Genomic DNA, 24,753 nt, shown 5'->3' with positions numbered 1-24,753 from the left:
AAGATGCACTCAGGTCTCTAAAGCTTGCTGTTGTGGATAGGATGTGTCAAACAAAGCTCTAAAACAAACTGCTTTCATCTTGTTTATCTCTATGTTTATCACAATGTTATCCATTCATAAATCATTTATTTGTCAGGATAAAAACCATACTATGGAACTTCCTCTAATACAGATTTATGATAAAATGTTACACACACGGATGTATACCAAACCATTGTTTTAAACTTGCTCCATTATCAAATAACGCATTTCTGAATTTGATTTTGTTGAACTATATTTAGTTGGGCCTGTGCATTTTTCTTCTTTCATGCTTTCTTGGCTAATTCTCCTTTTATGTCCTACTGTATCCTGCAATTCTCTCTCTTACAGCACCTGTAACATTGTGTTGTTTTCTTTAGTTTACATGTCTGTCTCCCCCTACTGGACTTTAATTTTTGTTGTAGACAGGAGGGATCATTTTCAACACTCAGCACAAAGCCTAGCTGTTTGATGGTTTCAATAAATGTTTCCTATAAGTGGATGGCTAAATGAGTAAGTGATTTATAGGTTGAATTCTTTATTTTGAGTTAATTCTATAGTGTTAGTGATATCTTTTGGATTTCCCCTATCCCTTTCCTCATATATCTTTTCTCTAGGGTTAAATATAGAAAAACAAAATCTTTTACCTACTGATTTTGAATTGCATATCCTTTCATTGAACTAACCTCTATATTCTTTATGTTTCTTTACTTTTCTCTACTTGGTCATTCAAACAGTATTTATCATGCACTGCCTCCCCCCATCCTTATTACAGTAATTCTTATAAATCAAACCCTACCTTCCATCTTTCTCTTTGTCCCTTGTCTTTAATTGGTGCCTGCTAACTTCTTCTAGAAAGGTCATTCTGTCACCCAAGAAGACAAACAGTCTGTGGTAGCTCTTTGGAGACCATAGCTCTGAGGTCTCCAGATAGGATGGAAACACTTCTGTGTAGTAGGAATTAAATAATATTTTAAAGAGGATGCAAAATACAACCAAAAATATTGCCAAGCATTGCATTTTGTTGACAAATGCATTGTCTGTTCAAATATTAGTGGCTTTTCTCATTTAGTTTTACACATTTTGCTACTCCTTTCTGGGCCAGGAAACTCAGAAGAACAATTGTTTTCTAGAGCCAGGGATATTTGAGCAGCTCTCCTTTCTGTTCTCTTCACAGTCATTGAAGATGGAGGGAGGGCTCTCTGGTGAATAATTTAGAGTCAAAGGACATGCTCTCCTGGAGGGCTCTCGGTCAACTTCAGTTCAGGGTTGAGTTTGGGCAAAGATTCAGGTTGAATGTTATTATTCTTTAGGCAAAATTTTCCCATCCCTAAAATCCCCAATTTTAAGTAATCCTTTTTGTTTTCTACTAAGTTAACAAAATGTCCATCAAATTAGATGGAGTGGTTCGGTTCATTCATGCTAAAATCAGATCCGATTTGCCAGGACCTTTTTTTTATTTTCTTCCCAAAGCAGGTTTGATCAAAGGGAATCTATTGACTGAGACAGGTCCAAATAAACTTAGCCAAGATTGCCTTTTATTTTGCAATCTTATTTTTATGAAGTTTTATTTTAATAACAAGGCTAAGTTTCATATAAACATTAACCAAAAATTTGGGATAAACATGGGCAGAAACTGTTAGCTTCATTTTACACGTGGGAAAATCAAAGCAGTGATTTGCTTCTAATCATGTGTTTGTATAGCCTAAGAAATAGATTGTGTCTGATAAGTAAATGTAAAATTGCTTAATGAGCTAATATTATTTCACATTTATCAGAAAGCAACAGAAATATTTTCTCAGAGGTGTTTGAGATCTTAGATTTGTGTATATGTAGCCCATCACTGATGCAAAAATCATGGAGTATATTGATTTTATTCTGGGAAGGTAGATTTAGTCTCTGAAACATAATAGCCCCCTGAGAAAGCAAAGTATGACTAGTCAGGAATTTGTCTATGTCTATTTTGAAAATAATCATTTAGTTAAGTGGTTGTGCCTTGATCAAAGACTACAAGTGTCTATCTAATAAATGAGCCTGGATTTAAAAATAGATTTGAATTCCATGCATCCTATTTTATCCTAGAAAGCAGGCTAATTCTTTCATATCTACTACTTCTTAGCAAAGCATAAGGACTCACTTAATCTCACGAAAAATTAGTCTTCACAATTTAAATGGAAACAGAGCAATAGTTTATGAATATGGTTTTCTGCCATTAGCCCAGTCGTGTAGTCTTATGGATGTGTTATATATTAACTTATTTGAAACTACTATGCTTAAAAGCATCACAGGCTTAAAAAGGTTTTGAGAGGTTATCTTATTTTCCTCCCTCTCCATCTTGAGAATATTGCCTCTATAACATTTTCCTAGTCTCCCTTGGTAACATATCTCATTGTGCAATTGTCCTTACTGCAGGTATTTTACCCCCATATCAAACCTTAATTTTTCATGTTACGGTTGGTTATATTAGCTTCAGCATCTCACTTATTTCCTCTGTGTTTTACTGTCCAGCTGATTCTTGAGAGAGAAGATATGTCTATCTTTGCTCTTAGTGAGAACAAACTATACCATTACCTCTGGAATGACATGAACAAGCACGTATTTTAATATATTTTGTCATGCCTGTGCTCATGTATTCAGAATGTGTGAGGTGATCTGTGATTTTTTTAAGAAGCTATAAAAGCATTTATAAAGAATGACCTGTTTTAAAATTTAATATAATCTAGTGGTTTCATATGAGCTATGGAATGAAACAAAGTTGAGCGAAAGTTGTTTCAAAGATTATGAATGCTTTTGACCATTTTACTTTGTTCTTTTTACTGTATGGCTTTGGGTCAGAGATTTAGGGGGAGAGAAGGGACCAAGTCAAATTTTCAGAAAAGAGGTGGTGAGCAGCATTGATCATTCTGAGTCTTCTCCATTACCTTCCCTCACAGTCCCAAACCTTGAGTGTCTCTAGAGGTTAACAAACTATTCTCAAAACTAAGTAACACTCAGAGAACCCAATGGCATCTGGTGAGGATTGGGCAGCTGGGGGTGGGAACTGGCCATCAGTTTAAATCTAGACCAGGTCAATAGCAAGAGAAGGCTGTTGTCTCCTAACAGCCGTTCAGTGGCCTCTGAAATGAGGTGGTGGCTTCCATCCAGTTTCTGAACAGCTGTCTGCCTCTCAAAAAGCATAGCCACATTGGCATAAATTAGCTCTCTTGCTGGCAGTCTCTGCCTCATTGAAAACTTTCTTTTCTCCCTTCCTCTTTTTCCTTTCTGCCTTCCTCATCTTCCTTCAAGTCTTGATTCTCCCTTTTCCCTTGTCTTACCAGTAGGTGGCCTGAAAAAAAAAAAAAAAAAAGCAGCAGCATTTCCTGAGGGAAGAATGCACTAACACCTCGGATTGTGGGCTCTGCCAGGGCCTGCAGGGGACCTGAAGAATGGGTGCTGGGATAGTGTGCTCTTACCTCCCACAGAGGTGGCCTGCCCTGTTCCAGCCCTAAATTGTTTTGCTCAAGGTGTGTCGAAGTTTACTCTGAGGTTGCCTGTTAATTCATTGAGCTCTTTTGCTCCCAAGACAAGGGACAGAGCTGTGTTGGTAGAATGGATGGCCCCACAGGGAATTCTGAGGTGACCCAGGGGTTGTAGGAGAAAGCTTTTGACATGGGCTCCCCTTAGGCACAACCAGCAGTCACTAGAAGAGGGAGAGGCCTTGCAGTTTGCAATTCCCTTCTCAGATAAGAGATGCACTATTCTCTGGGGATTTGTGTGGCAAAAATATTCCCAAACCCCCATATCAGCACACAGTAGCGTGAGCAAACATTTTTGGATTTGTTATTGTGTTTGACAAGTTTTTAATAAAGGAAAAATGGAACTCAATTTTTAAATTATTCACTTAACAGACTGCCTGAAATAGAAGGAATAAAATTCTATGAAATGTAAGACTGCCAGCAAGTCCAGAGAATGAATTGTTTTTACTTCCACAAAATTCTTTGGAGGCTCTTTTGCTCTTCCAAATAAAATAAGGAAATCGTAAATAAAAGAAGGAAATAGGAACGGTGACTGCGATCTTTGAAATTTCCAAGTCAGACAATAACCTGTTTTCAGGTTATCTAACTTCATTTTCTCCATCTCAATTTAGGAGTCCAAAGAGTAGACTAAGTAAGTAAGACTTACTAAGTAAGTCTTGTCACTCATAACCTTATTTTTTCAACCAGAAGGAGGCAACAGTAGGACATCATACTCTCCTGTTATGGGAAGAGAAAAAAATTTTAAAACAATTGTACAGTGGTTCTGCACTTATTAAAAGGTCCAAAGTATTTTGGCCTAGGCTGCCTCTCATTGGAATTAAAAACCTGTGTATATCATTATACAGGGAAATTCAATCATTATGCTACACATTGATTTGATTTGAATTTACCACAGTGATGATTGCTAAGGATACCTTTATGACTTGGTAGATTAGATACCTAAGTCTTTTAAATGATCATTTGAAATCTAACCCAGAATCTTGAGTTGAAGCAATATTAAACAGATGTGAAGATCCCAAATATCCTTTGCAATTAAGATAACATTAGTATTGCAGCCACTTTCATCATGGTTTTGGTTCTCAGGGAAATCATCAGAACCCATAAGAAAGAACCCATGAAAGAGGAGGTGAGGATCAGCTTTGAGGAAGATACTCTAACATCGGCTCTGACTCTCCTACCTTGATGATCCTCTTTCTTTCATCTGTACAATGGGACTAATCACACAGTTGTTATTCAGAGTGTAGAGTTACTCAAAGATCAAAGTGCTAAATATAATTCACAATAAACACAAGTAATTGTGAACCACATAAGAAAAGAATGGCCTTGGAGAAGTGATATTTCTAGTGTGGATGGATTGTGTAGTCCTCAATAAAAGAATGACTTTCAATATTGTGATTAATCTATTAGTTTCTTCATGATAGAAGACTGAAAAATGTCATCATCAGTTTGGCTATTTGCCTATTTAACTTCCTATAGTTTTCTTATATTCCCCTCAAATAAACTTCTTTGGCCTGCAAACAAGAAAAGATGGGGGAAAAAAAAAAAAGAAAGATAATGACCCCAGTACATTTGCAATGTGTTGCTGGATGGAATTTGCACTTCGTGTTTAAAAACTTCTGATGTGGTACCAATCTCTCTTTAGTTGGTCATTTCCAAACCTCTCTCCCTCCTTGAGAGCAAATGACAAGTGAGGAAGGGTTGATTTAGAGCTGAAAAGGTCTCCACTTCTGAGAAGCACTGGTTTAATTCAAGCAGAGAGAAGTGAATGTCTAAGAAGGGATGAGATTTCAAGGCCTGGGCGGTTAAGTGGAAGCATCATTTCCTGAGTTCATATCTTCTGTCATTGTTGGCCGGGACTCCATCTGGCAATGTAGCTTTCCAATCTATGATAGTTAAAAGGGCATGTTGTCCCCTCCCTCTCTGTATCTTTTCTTTTCTCCCTAAAAGACATGGAGAAGATTGAGGGAGTGAAAAGAATTTACTTATATGATATACATGAGGAGCATTCCTTTCAAACAAAGTATGCTAGTCATAGGAAAAATATCATTTTTCTATGTGGCTTATATTTATTTTTCTAAGCTCTGAAGTATTCTCTAAAAAATTTAGTCCATGCGATGCAAATCTAAAAAGCATCATGGGCCAAACAGATAATAAAAAGGATCAGGTTAACTCAAGAGGGAGTCTGAGGATTGTTTCAGTGGGAAGACCACACCTAAGGCCACAAAGGGTGCAATGCCAGGGCACCCATTCAGGTGACACTGTACAGGAACAGCGCCCCCTGGTGTGGAACATGTGGATGTCCTCGACAGGCCCTGCCCAACCATTCATTCAGAATATCTTCAGTGAGCTTAATGGTTGCCAGACATTGCTCTAGGAAAGCAGTGAACAAAGTAGACAAGAATCCCTGGCCTCATGGAGTTAGGCATTTACATTCAATTATTAAAAATAAAAAAAAGCCTAAAAGCATTGTGTCAATCTAACGATGCATCTGCATGCAGAATTTGATTCAGGGGTGTCCCAATTAATGACTCTTGCTCTAGACTTTTAAATTATTTCTGTGACCTTGGAGGTTTTAGCCTAGGGAAAAAAAATACACAAATGTACTGACCACAGGATTGCATCCATTGCTTAGCTCATGCTTAATTCAATGAGAGATTTGTGAATATCAAAAAAAATCAGTTAATTTTCAATGACAACTTTATACCCTCAAAGTACCTTTACTTGCCCCTCTTTCTTCCAAGAAAACATTACTTCCTTAGAGGTGATCTGTTAGGTAAATGAGGAGGGAAGAATGAGGTGGGGTTGTAGCATCCTGCCAAGGCATTGTCTATCTACATACCTGCCTTGGAGATGAATGCAAATGGGAGAGGGAGCCATTGAGCTGTGGTCATTGTGGCACCTTGAACCAGTTCAGAGTCTGCTTCCAACCACCCAACTTCAACTGAAGATTTCTAAAGCAAAAAGGAAGATTCCTTAAAGGATAAGGTCTCTTAGAGGTTATGCTAACAGAAGCAGCAGTGCAGAATTCAAAAAGTTCTTTTATAGAGAACTGACTCCTCATCCTCATGCCCTCTTAGTGCCATTCAATGGAAAGTTTTAGTTGTATTTACATAAAGGCAAAATGGAGCTAAAAGAGGGTTTCTGGTCACCTAGCTACTTCCATATCTGGAGGTTTTTGGTTTTCTTTTTTGCACTGGAGGCTTTGGTAAAGCTGGGAAAACAAAAAAAAACCTGTATTAAGTTTCTGCAAAAAGCTTTCCAGAAATGCTATGATGGTACTCAAATAGTTTAAAAGTTTTCCACCTCACAAACTCAATTTGCATGACTCAAAAATATTTAAAGAACCTAGTCACAAATCTGATGAAGAGACAGAGTCATGGAGTAAAGGTACAGAGACTGCATGTAAGCATTCACATTTTGGAAATAGAACCAAGGGCATCTACGATTATGCTATTTCTTTTCTACCTGCCTTCTAGGATCCTTTATTTCCAAAACCCCCCATAAATTAAAAGTAGTAGTATTAGTAGTAATAATAATGATAATCATCATCGTCATCATCAGGAGAGACATTTACCAAATCATTCTACATGTTATGTTAAACTACTTTTCCCAAAGTTTGGAAGCATTTCCCGAAAGCTGTCAAAGGTATTAATATTTTTTTCTCTCATTAAATCACAAAGCAAAATTACACACACACACACACACACACACATGCACACACACCCACCTTCTTTTAAAAAAAAAAGTTGTTGAGTTTTGCTTTTCTATTCACTGCAATCCTGGCCAAAGTAAAGCCCTCTTTCTCAATGACGTCAAGATCTTTACCAAGATTAGGCTTTCATTTCTCTATTGCAGCAATTAGCCAGGGAATGTATAAAAGGCTTCAGGGAGACTCACTGGGCTGCAGAAAGAGGTACTTTGCACCACAGACAGATAGCTGGAAGGAAAAGCCAGAGGGAGTGAGGAAAAAGAGCCGAGTTAGAAGCTCCTGGGGAAGGGTGAGAGTGAGACAGGCTAGAAGAAGAAGAACAGAAAGTGTGTAAAACGGAGTAAAGAAAGAAAAAAAACCAACCTACCCTTAAAGCACATCTTTAAAACTCTGGCAATTCGAGAAAGAAAACAGGCTACGTTTAAAGAACATAGAGACAATGAAAACTAAAGAAAATTTTGCAATCTGTGCAACCGTCTCATAGGTGCTTGGAAATGAAAGTAGAACTGCTTGTCTTTAACGGACTCAGAGAGGGGTGACTGGATTAGGGAAGGGTTCGCCAGGTTTTTTTTTCCTTTCTCCTTTTTCTTTAACATCTTAAATCCTGGAAAAAAAAAGAAAAAAAAAAAAAACACAGCAGCTCCGAATTGAATGAATTGATGGGCACACTCCAACTGCTGGGCTGGAGAGACTGAACTTGGTCTTGCATTTCTGCTTCTTTGAAAAAAGGAAACAAGTTTGGGCTTCCTTTTAATTTAGTTTTTCTCCTTCTGCCCCCACCCCCAACCTCCTCCTTGCCCCCCCCACCCCCGTCTATCACCACCCCCATTTTAAATAAGAGGTTGAAGGGGAACCAGAGCGCACAAGGGAACTGACTCAGGAGGCGGAGAAGATGGGCATCCTCAGCGTGGACTTGCTGATCACACTGCAAATCCTGCCAGTTTTTTTCTCCAACTGCCTCTTCCTGGCGCTCTATGACTCGGTCATTCTCCTCAAGCACGTGGTGCTGCTGCTGAGCCGCTCCAAGTCCACTCGCGGCGAGTGGCGGCGCATGCTGACCTCAGAGGGACTGCGCTGCGTCTGGAAGAGTTTCCTCCTTGATGCCTACAAACAGGTGAGCTGCTCCGAGCGTGCTTCTCCTCCGTCAGCAGGGGCAGGGCTGACGTGGGTGGGACTGGAGGCCCTCGGCAGCAGTGGCATGAGAACTGTGGATCCGGATGTGGGGGCCTAGAGATTATGGCAGTGCCTGTCACAGAGGTTAAATGTGGGGTTGACAGGGATTACACAGCAATGACCCTGTGTGACCTAGTAAGGGGTCTCTAACAAGAGTTATTAGCAGTCTTACTGTAATTTTGGAGTAGGGGAGTTTTGTGCCCCTGGAGTAACTGGGAAAAGTCGGAAAATGTTGGGACTGCTGCATTTATTCTGCTCTTATCTTAAACTAGAATGTTGATGTTTTGCTTGATGAGAGACTACTGGAGGTGCATTAGGAAAGAGTTTAATAGGGTGGACACTGCAAAGCGAAGAAAGAGAATGCTGCTAAAAATCTCTCAGGGAGTAGGCGAGACTGAAAAAAATGGGTCTCAGCAAATGTGATGTAGAGGTAAGAGTTAACGAAAGCAAACCTCTACCTTGATTCATATTTGAAACCCTTTTGAAGTGGTTACTGGGCTTTGTCTGAGTGCTGAGTTACTAGATACCAATTTGCAACAGAAACAGCTGGGGATTGGCTATCAGCAATCCAGACGGTGGCAGGGAAATCAAATTTGTCTTTATTTCTCAAAACCGGGCGAATGGGTCTGTGGTCTGTTGCAGTCACAACGTTGTTGAAGCATGTGCCTTGGACACTGAAGCAGTGGTCTCCTGGACCTCCAAAGGTTGTGTCCCAGGGGCTGCTCTCTCCCCACAAGGGTTGGTGATCTTATTCTAATAATGCTGGCCTTGCATGGTGTTGGTGGAGTGTCTTCAGCTCAGATCTTAAGGGGATGAGAGGAGCACATTGGCACTAGTCTTTTGTCAATTGTCCCCTTCCCTCAGGCCCATTTGACTAGAATGGCCCCTGGACTTAAGATAAATAAATTCATTTAGCAGTAGTTGTTGTTAAATTGGACAATCTGGATTTTCCCTAACAGTACTAGGGAAAATTGCCCCAGATACCAGGAACCAGAATTTGAGAGGAATATGGAAGCCATGTATTCAGTGAAGAGGTTACACTATAGGAAGAGACAGATGGGAAACACAGAATAAATAGGGAAAGGGAATGGGTCTTCCATAAATAATCACTAGAAAAATAACACTATGCACCAGGAAAGGAAAACAAGTTACTTCTAGTCCCAAGTGTTCATAAATATCTATTGTAAGTTAAGGAAGTTTTACTGCAATGCACAGTCTTATAACTGAGAGTCATTTGCAGGTGGTTTGTTTGCATTTGTTATTCTAAAGTTGTGTGAGTAGCAAGGGCTCTGATTAGTAGGTGGAAATTGCTTTATAAAAATATGGATTCATGCTAAAACAGTAAAAACTCATTTATGTTATATGTGTTGGTAAATGAGAGATGTGGACCAGGAGATATTGGGACAATCACTTCAGTTGTATATATATATATATAATGTATTTGTATTTGGAATTTGTGTGTTTTGTTTTGGGAATGGGAATGGGTGATTTGGTGGGTGTTAGGGCTTGTATAATATGTCACACATGTTATCAATGAGGAAGTCCCCCATCTACATCTGTATTTTGTATGTGTTAAGAGAGAAATAGAAATGTCAGTGGTTTGATCTCAATGTATCAAACTGTTCTTTTTTTTGAAAGACAATTGACTTTTTTTTTTTTTTAAAGGAAAGACAGAGAGAAGGAAGGAAGGATAGAAGGAAGGAAGGAAGGAAGAAAGGGAAACATTTTTAAACATTTTCTTGTTTTATTGTATTCTGTTTCTCCGTTTTTGTTACATGGGCTGGGGCCGGGAATCGAACCGAGGTCCTCCGGCATAGCAGGCAAGCACTTTGCCCGCTGAGCCACCGCGGCCCGCCCAGACAATTGACTTTTGCCTATGAAAGAAAAATCATTTCTTGGGAGACTATTACTTACAGGCATATATATCTTATATAAATGTCATCTCTCAAAGGATCAGGTTACCCACATATATTAAATGAGGTTGTTGCTCCCCATTAAGCAGACTATTGAAAGAAAAATGGAAAAACAAAGAAATGCCTCTTTTATGAACTTTCATTTTTTCTCACTAAGTGTATAATGTTCCATTGTGTTACAGTATTTTGTTATTCATATCCCTGGAATTGGAATGGATGTGTGATTTGTTTTCTCTTTCTGCAGATGGTTTGTATATTCCTCTCCCATATGTCTTTGTCTCTGTCTTCTGATATGATGAATGATTAAGTTCACAACTGATGATGTTATTATGTTTGCTTTCAATGATTTATATAGTAGCTACCGTGAGATGAACCAACTCGAGTACCCACATATCCAGAGACAAGATTGGACTGAATATGCAATGAGCAGAAACATTGTGAACACAGCTTGCACTGAATTTTGGTCTCCCTCTGTCTCCAAGTCTGGCAAGGGTATTGGTGGCTGTGGTGGCATCTGAGGGTCACCAAGAACCTCGGAAACAGGTTGAAGCACTTCTGTGAATGATGTTGTCATCTGTGCCACCATTTTGGGGTGTAGCCTCCACTGGTGGAGGAGCCTTTGTTTTATATGATGTCACAGTATTTCATAACACTCACTTGCACTATTTTGGGGCTTCAACCCCCCCCAAAGCAAAGTTTTCCAGGTATGAGGAGTATGTGCGCATGCGATAAAATTAGACATGTCATTTTTAATTCTCTTTATTGTTGAATGTCAGATGTTTGGGAAGATATTTAGAAAAAATTGAGTTAAAGTATTATCCCTGTGCTGTACCTCCAGAAGAGGCAACAAAGAAGGAAACAAAAACAAAATGAAATAAAACAAACAACCCTTCATTAAAATTTTGAATGGGTCTTTAACTTTCTAGATAAGCTCTTAAAAGATAATTTGGATTCAGTTAAAGAGGGTTCCATGCACAGTTTTGATTGGAAAAGTGTCTACAAACGTGACAGACTCCAAAGTGAATACCAGATATTTGTTATTTAAGTTTTCTTCGTCAGTGTCATGCATATTTGAACACTGTATCCTTGTGCTGGTGCCCAAAGACTCAAAAATACAACCAATAAGCAAACTGTCCTGTCTGGGAGCCTGGCTCCTACCTAAATGAAGTGTAAAAGTAAACACACAGTATAGATGCTGACAAGTAGTTTAGCTTCTGCACAGTTAATACTGCAGTAGCATAGAAAAAATATTCATTTGAACATATAATTTTGGTTTTGAAAGGGTCTCTGTAACATTCTCGTCCTCCTCTTCATTAACCGTAAGCCTTTTAATGCTCAGTTCTACAATGGAAAATAGCTCTATTAAGAGAGAAACATTCCCAAAGGCACACGAAAGAGGCTGGTGCTAGGGTGTGTACATCACTTGGATAAAACATTGGGACATGATATGGATGACAGCTTACATTTTCAAGCTATAAATAAAAAAAGAATAATCAAAAATGGACTTGAGCTCAGAGGAAGGAGTAGGCAGCCTAGTATTCAACTGATTTATTTCACCAATCTGAATATAAGTGGTTAAATCACCACTTAATAATTGTTTAGCCATGTTTGTAAAGACATTGATGTAGTCTAGTAAGTATGCCAAAGACTTTGAAACTTCCAGATAGTTAATAAAGGCATTGCCAGGACTTTGGACAATGGGAAGCACGGGTAAAAATTCTTCTGCAGCCGCCTTCCCAGATTTTATCATTTGCTTTACTTTCTGCCATGTGATTAGGTGATATTTTGTCCAGAAGCTTTTCTCAGGCTGTGGAAAAGAAATAAACAAGGTTAGTAGTATATGCTCTATTTCCAGCTGCTCCTTAATGAATGGTTCTTTCTTTTTGTTTCCTCACCCTGCATTTCCCAGTACACATGCTAAAACAGCATTCTCCTTTGCCCCGGCTCCGAATAATGTCAGTAAAGGGAATCCCGTTATCAAGGGAATTAAATTTATATTTATGCTATATATGTATGCTAATACTCATCTTTATAAATACGACTATATATTTATACTCATTCACATTTTTAAATATGGCTATAGAAACATTTGCTCTTGGCTCAGAGATGTGGTCTGTTGTATAAATGCACACCCTTATTTACCTCCTTTGTTGGTGTTGTGTTGATGTTGATTGGAAAAACATGAGAAAGGACAACTGCAATAGTGGAGATGAGAGAGAGAAAAGTCAGTGATGACGATACCACCTTTACGTATGTCCTTTCTGATCCTTGTAAAATAAAGGGACCCTTTGGGAAAATCGGAACTTCAAGACCAATTAGTGGAAATGATGCTTCTTGTGTTTGGGCATTAAATACTGGGCAGGGTTCTCTTTAGAGCAGCTAATGCTGGCAGGGAAAGAGGTACCGACCTAATTACTCTTCCGCAAGAGTAAAAAATGCCTTTTGAATGCTTCTTTGGCAAATATGTCTCATTAAGGACAAAAACCAAACACAAACCCTCTAAGAAGGAGAAATTAAGATGATAGGTAACTTGTGGCCAGGAGACTTTCTGTGCCACTGTGGGAAATGAAAACAAAGTTTGGGAGTACCAGGGGATAACTTGTTTTTGTTGAGCTTCTTTCCTGCAGTCTAATGTTATTATGGGACCAACTTTATTTTCTTCATCATCTTGGCTCCTTGTCAAGGAATGCTTTGCTCCTGGGGAAAGCAAAGAATCTTCCATCATTGAAGACAATGGTGCAGAGTGCATAACAGAGCAAACCGAGTTTCTCTATTTGAAACTCAAGTCATATTAGGAATTTAATTTTCATGCCAATCAAATGGGGAGATGAGAAAATGAACCGTAATGTCCTTTAACATATTTTTTGTTTCTTTTGGTTTAAAGAAAACATTCATTCCTAAAATTTCTAGTCTTTTTTTTTTTTTTGCTCTTAATGCTGTCAAGTTATCTTCCATCAGTTCTTAACAAAGATTGTCAAGTTTTATGATTGGTAGATGATGCTTATAAAAGCAGACTGCTGGTCTCATACCTGGTTATGGATTGTAGGTGTGTGATTTTTCCTCTTAATTTTTACATAGCATTGATCTATGTATTTTCTCTTACCTGGTCAGCCTCATGAAAAAGGATCTTCATTTATGACACCCTATTCTGCAGTAGCATCCCATAGCTGCTCAAGAAAATAGAATCAAACACCGATTTTATGCCCTGCCCAGCTGAGATAATTGGGGACAGATCAACAGCCTTGGGTGTTGTTTATGTCTTTTCTCTACAAGGAAGGCTTCAGGATCCATATTTCTGAAGTGTCTGCTTCAGTGACCTTATCCATCACCCAAATATGATTATAGTCATTGCAGGTCAAGGTTATTACAGGTCAAGTGTAAAATTTTTCTGACCTCTATTCATTCAATTCATTCAACAGTGTTTTTTTTTTTTAAATGTTTCCTAGCCTAACAAAATATTTTCCTCCGAAAAAGCATTATATATTTGCTCACTTCTAAGTTTTAGTCTTCGAGTGATAATATGTGCTGTCCTAAATTTTCTGAGGCAAAATATCTGTAATTTGGAAAGAATTCTGTTGCTGAACCACAGGTCATTTGAATAAAGTGCTTTAACTTTCCAAGAAAATTATCTACAGACAGCAAAAAAAGTCACCTGTTAGAGAAGCATCAGATTAGATTATTCCATTGAATGAATCAAGAATAATATAACGATCAAGAATTGTGCTTGCGTGAGAATTGGGGAGCCAGAGTCCCATTTAACAAGATCTCACAATTGTTCTTAGTTCCTAAAAATGACTCCAAAGAGCAAATGGATATTTTTATCTACCAAGAACCTATAAGCCTATAGGCTAAAGATTGTTTTTCTCCTGTGCATGGATTGCTGCCATCCCTAATGAATTCAGACTCACCTACCATCAGTATTTAAGTCTGCATCACAGTAGGTTGAGGAAAACAGTAGAACACTATTGCTAAAAAAAAAAAAAGCAGCCTTTCTAGAATCATTGCTGCTGTTTTAAATAAGGAAAATCTCGAGAGAAAGTGATGGTAATGCTACTTATCACCTCCAAACCCTTCCCCCCGACCTAGATCTTTAAAATGTTTATCTTTAAACGTTAGGTGTATTATAACAGCTCAAAGACAAGGGAACCTCTTATTAAAATAATCCAGTTAAGAGTGGCTTGTTTTGTTTCTCCATCTAGTGTCACTTCTGGTGGTGACAAAACAAATATACTCACTTAAATCACACACTGACAGCATCCTTTTCTAAGAAGAATGATCCATATTATCTAGAACTAATAGTTCTTCTTTCAAACATACCCTGCTAGATTTTTCAGAAGGGAGAAAGGACTTCTTTAATTTCTTCTCTACCATTAAAATGAGTTATACATTAACATTAAATAGAAGCTTCTGAATAAAAGTCCTTGAATATTTTACAGCGTTTTAGATGGTTTCGTCTTTAACTGTTCACTTCTGTGTAACTTCAATTAACAGCACTGTTACATGTGACTGTATTTATATGAGGGAAATGAGTCAATCCAATCTGATGTGTTTTGCAATATTAAGGATATTGTATACAAATCAATTGCACCCTAGTAAGTTGTTTCTAATGTTATTGGTTTTGATTAAACCATTCTAGGGGAAGATCCAATTGTGTTAATTCATACTGAAGTAATTGGCTCCTTTATGTTGCCTGCTTTTTAGTATCAATTTGCAGATCAAATGCCCACAAACTTTCCTTCAACCTGTGTTCAGGTGTTGAAACTAAATGAAAAGCGTGTACATGGAACAATTTTCTTCTACGTGTCTTCTGCCTGAGTGTTTTAGAATTCAAAGGAGTGTTGGACTTCAAAATGACGAGTTGTTAATAAAATGTGTGACAGAAAAGTAAATGGTTTGCTACTTTTAGGTAAAAAGAGGGAAATGAAAGACACAAAAAATGTGAAAGTAATTAAAAGTAGAATTTCTGGCATAATTGTATTTTTTGTTGCTTGTTCATGTATGTATTTAATGGAAATAGTGATCTTCTAGTCATAGGAATATAAGCATGGGCCTCAGAGACAATAATACCAATGTAGTTTATGGAATAGCCTTTGAATTTGTGTGCATTGTGCAGATAGAAAATTACAGAAACTTCCAAGGAGGACCCTGTAGTGAGGAGAAAATCTCCTCTCAGGGAAGTTTGTTCCTTTTTTCACATGAATTGTCCCGGGAAGATGATATTCTGTCTCATGTGATAGAATGGCATCTCACAATGGCGACCTGTACCTGTAGGGCGATTTTCAGTGTACAGAGCTCTTTTCCTATCTCCCAGTGACCTCATGAGGGAGATGGGCATTGGTATTGCCATTTTATACACAGTTAAGCTGAAGCTTCTAGGAGGTTAAAAGGGAGTGGCCCTTTTCGTAAATGGTGAACCCCAGTAGAGCCCATCAATATCATTGGCTATTGATTGTGATTAAATGACTTAGCACTATGCAAGAAAATGAAGGTCCTGTCTGAATGTTTTAGAATTCATAAACATGAATTCAGAAAGAGTCACTCTGTCCTAAAATACTGATAATTTGTCTTGAAGTATACCGTTCATTTTTAACTTTTAAAATGAAGTCCATTAATCTTCCATTATATAATGTGTACTAAGCATTGACAGCACAGTCGGGATAGTAAAGGATACCAGCCTCAACTTAATTATAAAAAGAATTAACTGCACTGCCTTCAATGATGACAATAATTACCTTCAGTGGCTGTACAGAATGAAAAACTGTTTTCTTCTCTTTTGGACCATTCTTTACATGACCTGTCATGATGCTTTACTCAAATCAATATGTTTCCTGTGCTATGAAGGAAATATACCACATTTTATTAGAGCCAATTGTATTTGTTTAGAGTGACTCGAAGCAGCAATATGTTAATATAGTATTTTCTCCTTTTCCTTTTTTCAATATCAGGTGAAATTGGGTGAAGACGCCCCCAATTCTGGTGTGGTGCACGTCTCCAATCCTGAAGGAGGTGACAGTAGTGGAAATAGTTCTCAGGAGAAGACAGAGGATGGAGCAGAGTGCCACCTTCTTGACTTTGCCAGCCCTGAGCGTCCGCTGGTGGTCAACTTTGGCTCAGCCACTTGACCTCCTTTTACTAGCCAGTTGCCAGCCTTCAGCAAACTGGTAGAAGAGTTCTCATCAGTGGCTGACTTCCTGTTGGTCTACATTGATGAGGCTCATCCTTCAGATGGTTGGGCAGTGCCTGGGGACTCCTCTATGTCTTTTGAGATGAAGAAGCACCGGAACCAGGAAGAGCGATGTGCAGCAGCCCACAAGCTTCTGGAGCGTTTCTCCTTGCCGCCCCAGTGCCATGTTGTGGCTGACCGCATGGACAACAACACCAATGTAGCTTATGGGGTAGCCTTTGAACGTGTGTGCATTGTGCAGAGACAGAAAATTGCTTATCTGGGAGGAAAGGGACCCTTCTACTACAACCTTCGAGAGGTCCGGCACTGGCTGGAGAAGAATTTCAGCAAGAGATGAAATCTAGATTAGCTGGTTAAAGGTATGATTGTAATAGAGTTTATTATTTAAAAATTATGTAAAGGAAAGGAAACTAAGAACTGAATCCACTATTTCAACTGAGTCCCATTGCCTCACTGAAAGGAATTTACGTATCAGAAGATCAAACCTCTAACATCTCAATACTTCTTTTACCACTCAAATGGTTTTTGGCTAAATAGTAGCACCATCATTTCCCTTCCTAGTGAAAAGCCCTGAGTGAAAAAAAACCCAAGATGGAGAGGAAGAAACTCCAATTCAGCATGTGTCCATTCTGTCTTAAGAAAAGTATTATTTGAATGCTGTTATGTTTGGGGAGCTGCTGTCTATGTTAGGATAAGGGGTGTTGTCTAGGCTTTGTTCAGGGTGGATAAAGCCCAACTGGAAAATTCTCAAATACTCTCTTCTAATGAGTCCTTAACCTAAAGGCCTGTGGTTAAGGCCTCCATGTTTAACATCTTAGAGTAGTTTCTGATGTTCTCATTTTTAGCATGTCAGACTAAATAGCTCAGAATTCACAGGTATACTTGTAGATACCAAGAAAGATCCCTCATCCCTCAATCTGGAGAGTTAGAATGATCATCTGAGGTTTGAGGGTTACTTTCTAGGTAGTTGGGGAAAGGGATAGAAGAAAATCAAATTGACAAACTGGGAGAGAAGAAGCAGAAAGATTAGGAGACTTCGTAGAGTTTCATCTTGAAGCTGTAGAGAGTGAGACAAATTTGTTAGTCACAGAAACATACGCAAGACCAGAAAAAGAAGTTTTACTAAAAATAACATAGAGAATACACATGTGAAAAAAAATGCATTTATCATATACTCTTATGTTGAGAAAAGGGATCGAATAAAAAAGCACACCTCTAGCATTTGTATTTATGAGGGTTTTCTTGCAGAAATAACTAATTACATTTTGAAACATGTATGTGGTGTGTATTTTTGTAGTGGGTGAATTATACCCCATGATACCCATTAAAGGTAAAACCAGTGGGTATTGTGGTGCTGGTCTGTACCTTCCTATTCCTATATTTATGATGTGCCTCACTCATTCCTAGTCCTGATCTTTGTAGTGATGTCCTCTCTGAAGGCTGAGATCAAGAGTATTTGCTCACCTGTGTCATCTCAGCTGCCATGTGGGACAGGTGCCTTGGCCTCTCAGCTACAACCCCATTTTCCCTCAAAAGTAGGTGAATGATAGGCAGAAACAAACAAGTCAGAAAGAAACAGCTGCAGAACAGAGGAAGAGAAGTTGAGTTTGGGACAATTTCCATCAGTAATTTTGGGAACTTCGAAATAATGCAACCTAATATAGCATAAAATTTGGTAACATGGGATTTCTATTACATATGAATTTGAACTTGGTCTCCCTGTGGCTCCATTATATGGGATCTAGTAATCTAAGTACATTAGATTACTAAGTAATCTCTATAGTACAATACTATAATTATATATATGTATGTGTGTATATATATATATGTATATATATATATGCACACCATGTTTCCCTTTAAAATGAATATGCTAGACTTAAACCTATAAATAACATCTAAAGATCACACTCCCTAATTCTGTGCCATAGAATTCTTTCTTGTAAATTTGAGGATGCTATCAAAATCACAATGTGTCTATAGTCATAGGTACAAAAGTTTTTATGACCATCACATTACTAATTGAATCATGAAGTAAAATTAATAGAAAGAGATATCTATGATTAAAAATATCTTCTTGAAATAGTTGCATAAAATTAGGAAACAACTGGATGATCAAGATCCAAGAGTAAATTTTTTAAAAACTGGAGCAAAATATCAGTCACACTACTTGTTAATTTACTGTCAGGATTTTAAAGCATCATTGTGACTGATTTTTTTACAGCAATATACTTTCTAGTGTTTTACATTCTATATAATACATTCACAAAAAATCAAGATGAATTTTGAAAATATGATATCATCTAATGAATTGCTGGCAAATTGTACTTAAAATAGATGATTTCAATTTCCTAACTTGTATACTCAAGGTTTATCTGCCCCCCCCCCCCCCACTGATTTTTTACCTTCACAATGGTGTTGAGATTTACGTGGAACTCTAGAGAAGTAAAATGAAAATTGGTTGCACCCTCATAACATTATCCCTTTTTTCTATATATACAGTGATGGAACAGGATGTCAGTGAAGTTGGTAGGTGGGATGACTTTTAGGTGAGGCAGTGCTAGTTGTCTGGGGAAAGGGGTGATGGAAAAATCACCCAGTTGGGCTTTGATATTAAAGAAAGAGAAGGTTGCATGTGTGCAGACAATTCCTCTCTTGGAGGATAGTCCAATGGAGAAATGGAGCAAAGGAAGTGAACACACAAAGGCATTGGCTGAATATTAGGGAGAAATATATGTTCTTTTTTGGAATATATGTATATTCCAAGTTCTTCTTTGTACCTAAACATTTTCCACCATAGGCTATGTTTACATGGATCTATCCATTTAATCTTTTAAACTGAATTCACTTGTGTGTTATTGAAATAGTTTCTAAGAAATTTTAGGTATTATCATGGCATCTGAATTTACTAAAACATTTAGTGTTTGGAAGACTTACGTATGTCTTGGAACTATTCAAAACTTGCTTTATTTTTATTGCTTAGAGGAAATAGTGGAACTGACAATGACTTTCTTGAATAGACTTGAATGAAATGCCTGACAATAACGTAGAATTGTTAAATACACCTCTTAAAATGTAGCTCTCTTCCTTAGAAACAGATTGGTAACTCTGTTCTTTCTTTGTAGAGCCGAACTGACAGTCATTTAAATTAATATGACATTATGTTCATGTTTTAGATCTCTGGTACTATTCTTCACCTCATTTATAGAATGTGCTACTGATTTTTGGTACTATTGACTTCTAAATGGCCTATTGATTTAGTCAAATTATCCCCCCATTAATCAGCAAATGCACATTTTCTGATCAAGGAAGGAAGAAAAGCCTGCTGTCTTTCATATCACTATTTGGTCTTTTGAATAAAAATCATAAAATATGGTACCATCAAGTATGGGTGCTGCCTCACTGTGTAAAATACCAGAGAGGCAGATTAAAGACTGTCTATGCCTTTGGGAAAATCCCCAGGAGAATCCAAGGTCTCCCTGGCATTCCCTATGGGCTGTAACCACAGTAAGAGGGAAGCACTGATATACAGGACTTCCCGTTTTGTCCATCATAAAAGGGTGAGCCTGGAAAGTCTTACCACCTGATCTCTGATTGATGGTTGGAAAATAAGCTTAGTTAGAATCACATGGACATTGGAAAATGGAAAAGAGAGACACCTATTTCTGTCCCACTGAAGGATAAATGCAATTTTTACCAGCATTTATAGCTTCTCAGAACATGACCCAATGTGACGTCTCAGCAGTGAAGAGTGTGCGTCTTTTGATTCACGAGCATTAAAAAAACAATGATATCACCAAAAATCAGAGCTAATTTTTTTTAGTTACATTGTAACTTCCTCCCCACTTCCTTTTACTTTAAAAATAGAAGCCAGAGCTTGTCTTCTTATCTATGTCCAGAATGAGACATAAATATCAAACTCCACTCTAAACAACACTCTCTTGATAGTATCCTGAAGCTGCTTTTATGAAGGAAGGGAACAGAGGCAGGGAGAATCAGGAAATTGCTAACTTGGAGGATCTAGACCCTGAGGAACTAGTCTACTGATTTGGGAAGATTCAGGAAAAAAAAAATTCTCACTACTAGAGAAAGGTGGCAGAGTGTTGTTGAGTGACTTTAGGATGAGCAAAGCACTGGGCCATTTCCTAATGCCCCTAGATTCCTGGGAGCACCAGAAGCAACGTCTTAGATGTAACAGACCCACTTCTGTTCCAGGATGAGTCTGAACCAATAGAAAGCAAACATGTACAGATATCCAAACAAGGCTGCTGATGCAAAGTTGGGGCTTGCTGCCCATTTTGGGCAGCAGTACCAGCACTCCAAGAGAATTTGTTTAGTATTTACTGAGGAGATTTTGAAGACCCAGAAGATGTTTAATGAAGTCACTATTTTGGCTCAATCCCTCCATCCTTCCCTCCTTCCCCCCACCAAAAAAAAAAAAAAAAAAGCTTGACAGGTAAATAGATAACTGAAAGAAGCCCACGGAAGGGGTGGGGGAATAAATAAAATACTCTCAGTACTTCCAGACCATGTGGCTTTTGTGGGTGTAAGGATTGTATAAGTATCCAATACTTTGTAACCAAAGCAATGAAAAGATATTGGGTAGGGAATGTTGGCCAGTTGTGTTTAGTTTTGTACCACATAATCACCAGACTCTATCACTAGCCCAAGTAATCGGGCACCCGAATAGGGAGACTGGGAAGTCTAGAGGCTACCAGTGTGCGAATGATAACTACTGACGAAAGAGGCATAGACTCAGTTAGTGGTTGGATGTGGCCACATTAGGTTGCTTCTCCTCATCTTAGTCTCCCTGGCAAGGAGAATGTTCGGGATACAATCCTAGGAGTACTGGGGTAATGTGGTTAGAATGTATATGTGTATCTCTGCTTCTCAGTTGCAGAAAAAAAAATGTTTGGAGATTATCAGTAGAAAGAGTGTTATATTGGTGCTGAGTGGTATGTGTGCTTTTACAATTTGTTCTTGTATTTTAATAAACTTTGAGTTAAAGAATAAAGTTACTCTTTGGTTCTCTTTATTTTTAAATTGCTCTATAGACCCTGCCTTCAGCTAGAACACATTCATTGTTGAGAAGGGAAAGAGAATCCATCATTCTACTGTTTTTTCCTTGGTATTCATGGACAAAATAGTCAGTGATGCCAGGTTATTTTGATCTCCTGTACTGTGTCAGAGTCTTCAAAGATATCAAGGCAAGAAAGTTTTCAGATACTTTCCATATTCATGACCAAATAGCTCATGGAATTCATGACAAAGGGCCTGTCCAAGAGACTGTGGAGCAAACTTTTACTTTGCTAGATTTACATGCTAGGTTTTCTAAGTGTAATGAATAAACTTTCTAAAGTCTAAAGCAATAGAGAACACTGTGTGTGTGTGTGTGTGTGTGTGTGTGTGTGTGTGTGTGTGTATCTATTATATGTCTGGCAGTGCATTAATGTAAAAGGAAAAAAAACATTTTATCACATTTATACCAAGCACTTGCTGTTATGAGAAGGTATAGGGGATATGAATGGTTTCAGGAAGCAGTGTTCTGTTAATGAAAAGGAATGTATTTGCAACATGGTTAAATAAGTACATTTTGTTCCTGGGAAACAGACAAGTTGATGTTTGGAAACACTGAACTTGCTTATAATTTTCTAAATATAATAATTTCATTAATATTTATAGTGTCTTAATATTCTAGAACTTTAATGCAAATGTAAAGAATCATTACTTTAATCAGACTAAATATTTGTTGAGTTTTTATTTGCAAGGCCCTTTGCTAGGTGAGATGAGATGTACAAAAGGCATATAACTAAATTCACCAAGATATGCCTCCCTCAAAGAGCCTATCATAGATTATTCAGGACTCAGCAAGTGACACACTTAAATTAGTCTACAAAATAAAAAGTGGAGTTTATTGGCTCATAACCCTGGAAATGATATGGCTGAATTTTTCCTCAGGGACAGCTAGATACAAGGACTTAGAAACCTTCATCGCTTACTAGGTCTTTTGTCTCTGCTCTGTTTTGGGTGTCAGTTTTTTCCTCTCAGGTCTTCAGTTAAGCAATAGGACTGGAGGAAGGTCCTGATTTACATTATTTATATTTGGAACCGAAAGGAAGACAGGCCCTTCTTCAGATGGAGTTTGACCATATCCCACAGTTCTCTGATCCAATGACCTTGAATTACATATCTACTCATTGCCATAGGATTAGGATCAGATACCAAAAGAAGGAAAGCAGAAAGTCCTGAGAACATGCAAAGATATCAGAAGTTAACTCAGTGGCCACTGTTTTTAATTTCCCTAATATAGAGGTTAAGAAAGAATAAAGAGATACCTTTATGACAAGTGACTGGATATGGACAATCAATAACAACAGATTCAGAGGGAAAAAGGCCTTAGGGGTAAGGCTTTTAGAGGAGGCTTTGTAGAGTTTGAAAGGACCTGAGTTGACCTAGAATGATAATGGGATTTATATCGAAGAAGGCTGACTTCCGTTGGGTAAGCCGAAATGTATTCACTCAGTGTACATGTGTTGTGAATAAAGAGACCAATGCAGTCAAAAAGCAATAAGAACACTAAAGTATGTCAATTGTCCTTAGAAGAGATGACTCAATTCAGTAAAAATTGAGAGAACTGAGGATATGAGCTATGTCTTAGTTATGTTTGCAGTACTCCCTCTCTTGTGTGGACAAACATTTAAATAACTAAAATACATCCACCAAAACATGTTCTGAGTAACTATTAGGTATAAAGCACTATACAAACAGCATAGAATATGGTTTCCTACATGATAAAAATTTACTGGCTGGTTAGTAGGTGAAAAGCCTAAACACAAAGATGAATATGTACTAGATAAAATCTCCAAGTGTACTGAGCCTTAACACCCTGAAGTTTTGCTGTTTTATTTCATCTTAGAGCTTCGGAAGAAACTGAAGAAGAACCATATTAAAAAGAGCATTTAAGAAATGAGGGGAGGGTCTTCCAGTCAGCATTCAGCTGTTAAGATATTATAATAAAGTAAATAATAAAAGTCCTCATTGTAATGGATTATGTAGGGACATTTTGTAGATGTATTCACAGTCCTGTTCCAATTTTTACCTGGTGAGGACTTGCTATTGCTTTGTCATCTTAGCTGGTGTGGCCTAGATTTGTCTAATAGCCAGAAGGAAGATAAACTAGAGTGAGAGGCACAGATAAAACCCCACCATAAACTAGTGCCAAAAGTTGAAAGCTTCTAAGCAGGAAAAGGTCTTGTTGTTATGAGGTTAATGAGATGTCATGGACGAGCTTCACATCAGCCATTGGGAGTTCAAAGGCAGCCAGATGCCAGCTCTACATGGAACATGTTTGGCTTTACATGGAACATGTGGTGACTTTTGTCCCTTGGAGCTTAAATATCCAGGGGAAATAATGCTGGTTCCTGTGACTGCTCAGATCTTCCAGAACAGTGACAGAGAGTCTGGGTACTTTATTAACTGGGGCCCTTTTAAGGGGCCCAAACTAAGGGGATTGAGCCTGGAGAGTGCTGGGGATCCAAGAACTCTCCCTCCCTCTGTCCTTGATTCAGGGAAGGGTGTTTACTGTTTCCTCTCCTGACTTTCTCTTCTCGCTCACATCTCCCCTCCACCTCCAAAAAAGGTTAAGAACTTCTGCCCTAATGCAGTGAGCTTGAAGGTGAAAGTAGTGGTGGAGTGGACTGTACAATTGACACAATCTAAGTAATTTAAGCACATTTACACAACCCTAGTGAGGCAATTTAGGTATTTTATTAATATGTGTGCAGTCCATGGACCCAAATGTCCTCATAGGTCTGGCCCTTAGCCCTGCTTCACTGATGCGTGTTCAACACCTCTTGTGTTTCTGTTGATTAATACCTTACAGATTATCTTTGTTACCTTTACTGCTTGAGATTTAGGTGCTCTACCAATTCTATGGGGAGAGGGAGCACATTCTAAATGTTTGATGTTTTAAAGTTTCCTTAAAGTAAAGAAAATGTGAACAGAAATTTTAGGCATCCCCACCCTCTAATGGTTCTAGGAGAAACTAACCCCCACATTTCCAAGAGTTATCATCCTTCAAAAATAAATCTCCCCTGCTGTTGTACTAGCTGCAGGCTTCTTCTCCAGCCACTGAACCCAACACTAATTATTTCTTTATATCAATCAACTTCACTGCTTAGTCTACTTGTGTAAAGTGCTCCCAATTAGACTTTAAAGACATGTACATATAAGCTATTACAT

At 38.1% G+C, this 24,753-nt stretch overlaps 1 protein-coding gene and 1 long non-coding RNA gene across 3 annotated transcripts in view; one reads left to right on the top strand and one right to left on the bottom strand.

Moving 5' to 3' along the window:
- Nucleotides 1-17,148, top strand: part of DIO2 (iodothyronine deiodinase 2) — a 259,269-nt gene extending 242,121 nt beyond the window's left edge. Inside the window, 3 exon segments of the mRNA XM_077123228.1 lie at nt 8,082-8,356; nt 16,274-16,844; nt 16,847-17,148. Coding sequence (XP_076979343.1) covers nt 8,135-8,356; nt 16,274-16,844; nt 16,847-16,869 — 816 coding nt within the window. The 5' untranslated portion in view covers nt 8,082-8,134 and the 3' untranslated portion in view covers nt 16,870-17,148.
- On the bottom strand, nt 5,236-8,395 carry LOC143652075 (uncharacterized). Of its 2 annotated transcripts, XR_013160387.1 has the most exons (6): nt 8,119-8,395; nt 7,610-7,959; nt 7,261-7,470; nt 6,683-6,744; nt 6,373-6,484; nt 5,236-5,473 (listed from the first exon to the last, which is right to left on the bottom strand). It is a non-coding gene; the product is annotated as an uncharacterized LOC143652075 (long non-coding RNA). The 2 variants fall into 2 exon arrangements; XR_013160386.1 differs by lacking the exon at nt 6,683-6,744 and having other exon boundaries at nt 8,119-8,380.
- Nucleotides 17,149-24,753: the final 7,605 nt, after the last annotated feature.

Source organism: Tamandua tetradactyla, chromosome 12 (assembly GCF_023851605.1).
Source record: "Tamandua tetradactyla isolate mTamTet1 chromosome 12, mTamTet1.pri, whole genome shotgun sequence".
Lineage (NCBI taxonomy): Eukaryota > Metazoa > Chordata > Mammalia > Pilosa > Myrmecophagidae > Tamandua > Tamandua tetradactyla.
This window is presented reverse-complemented; position numbering and strand designations above follow the sequence as displayed.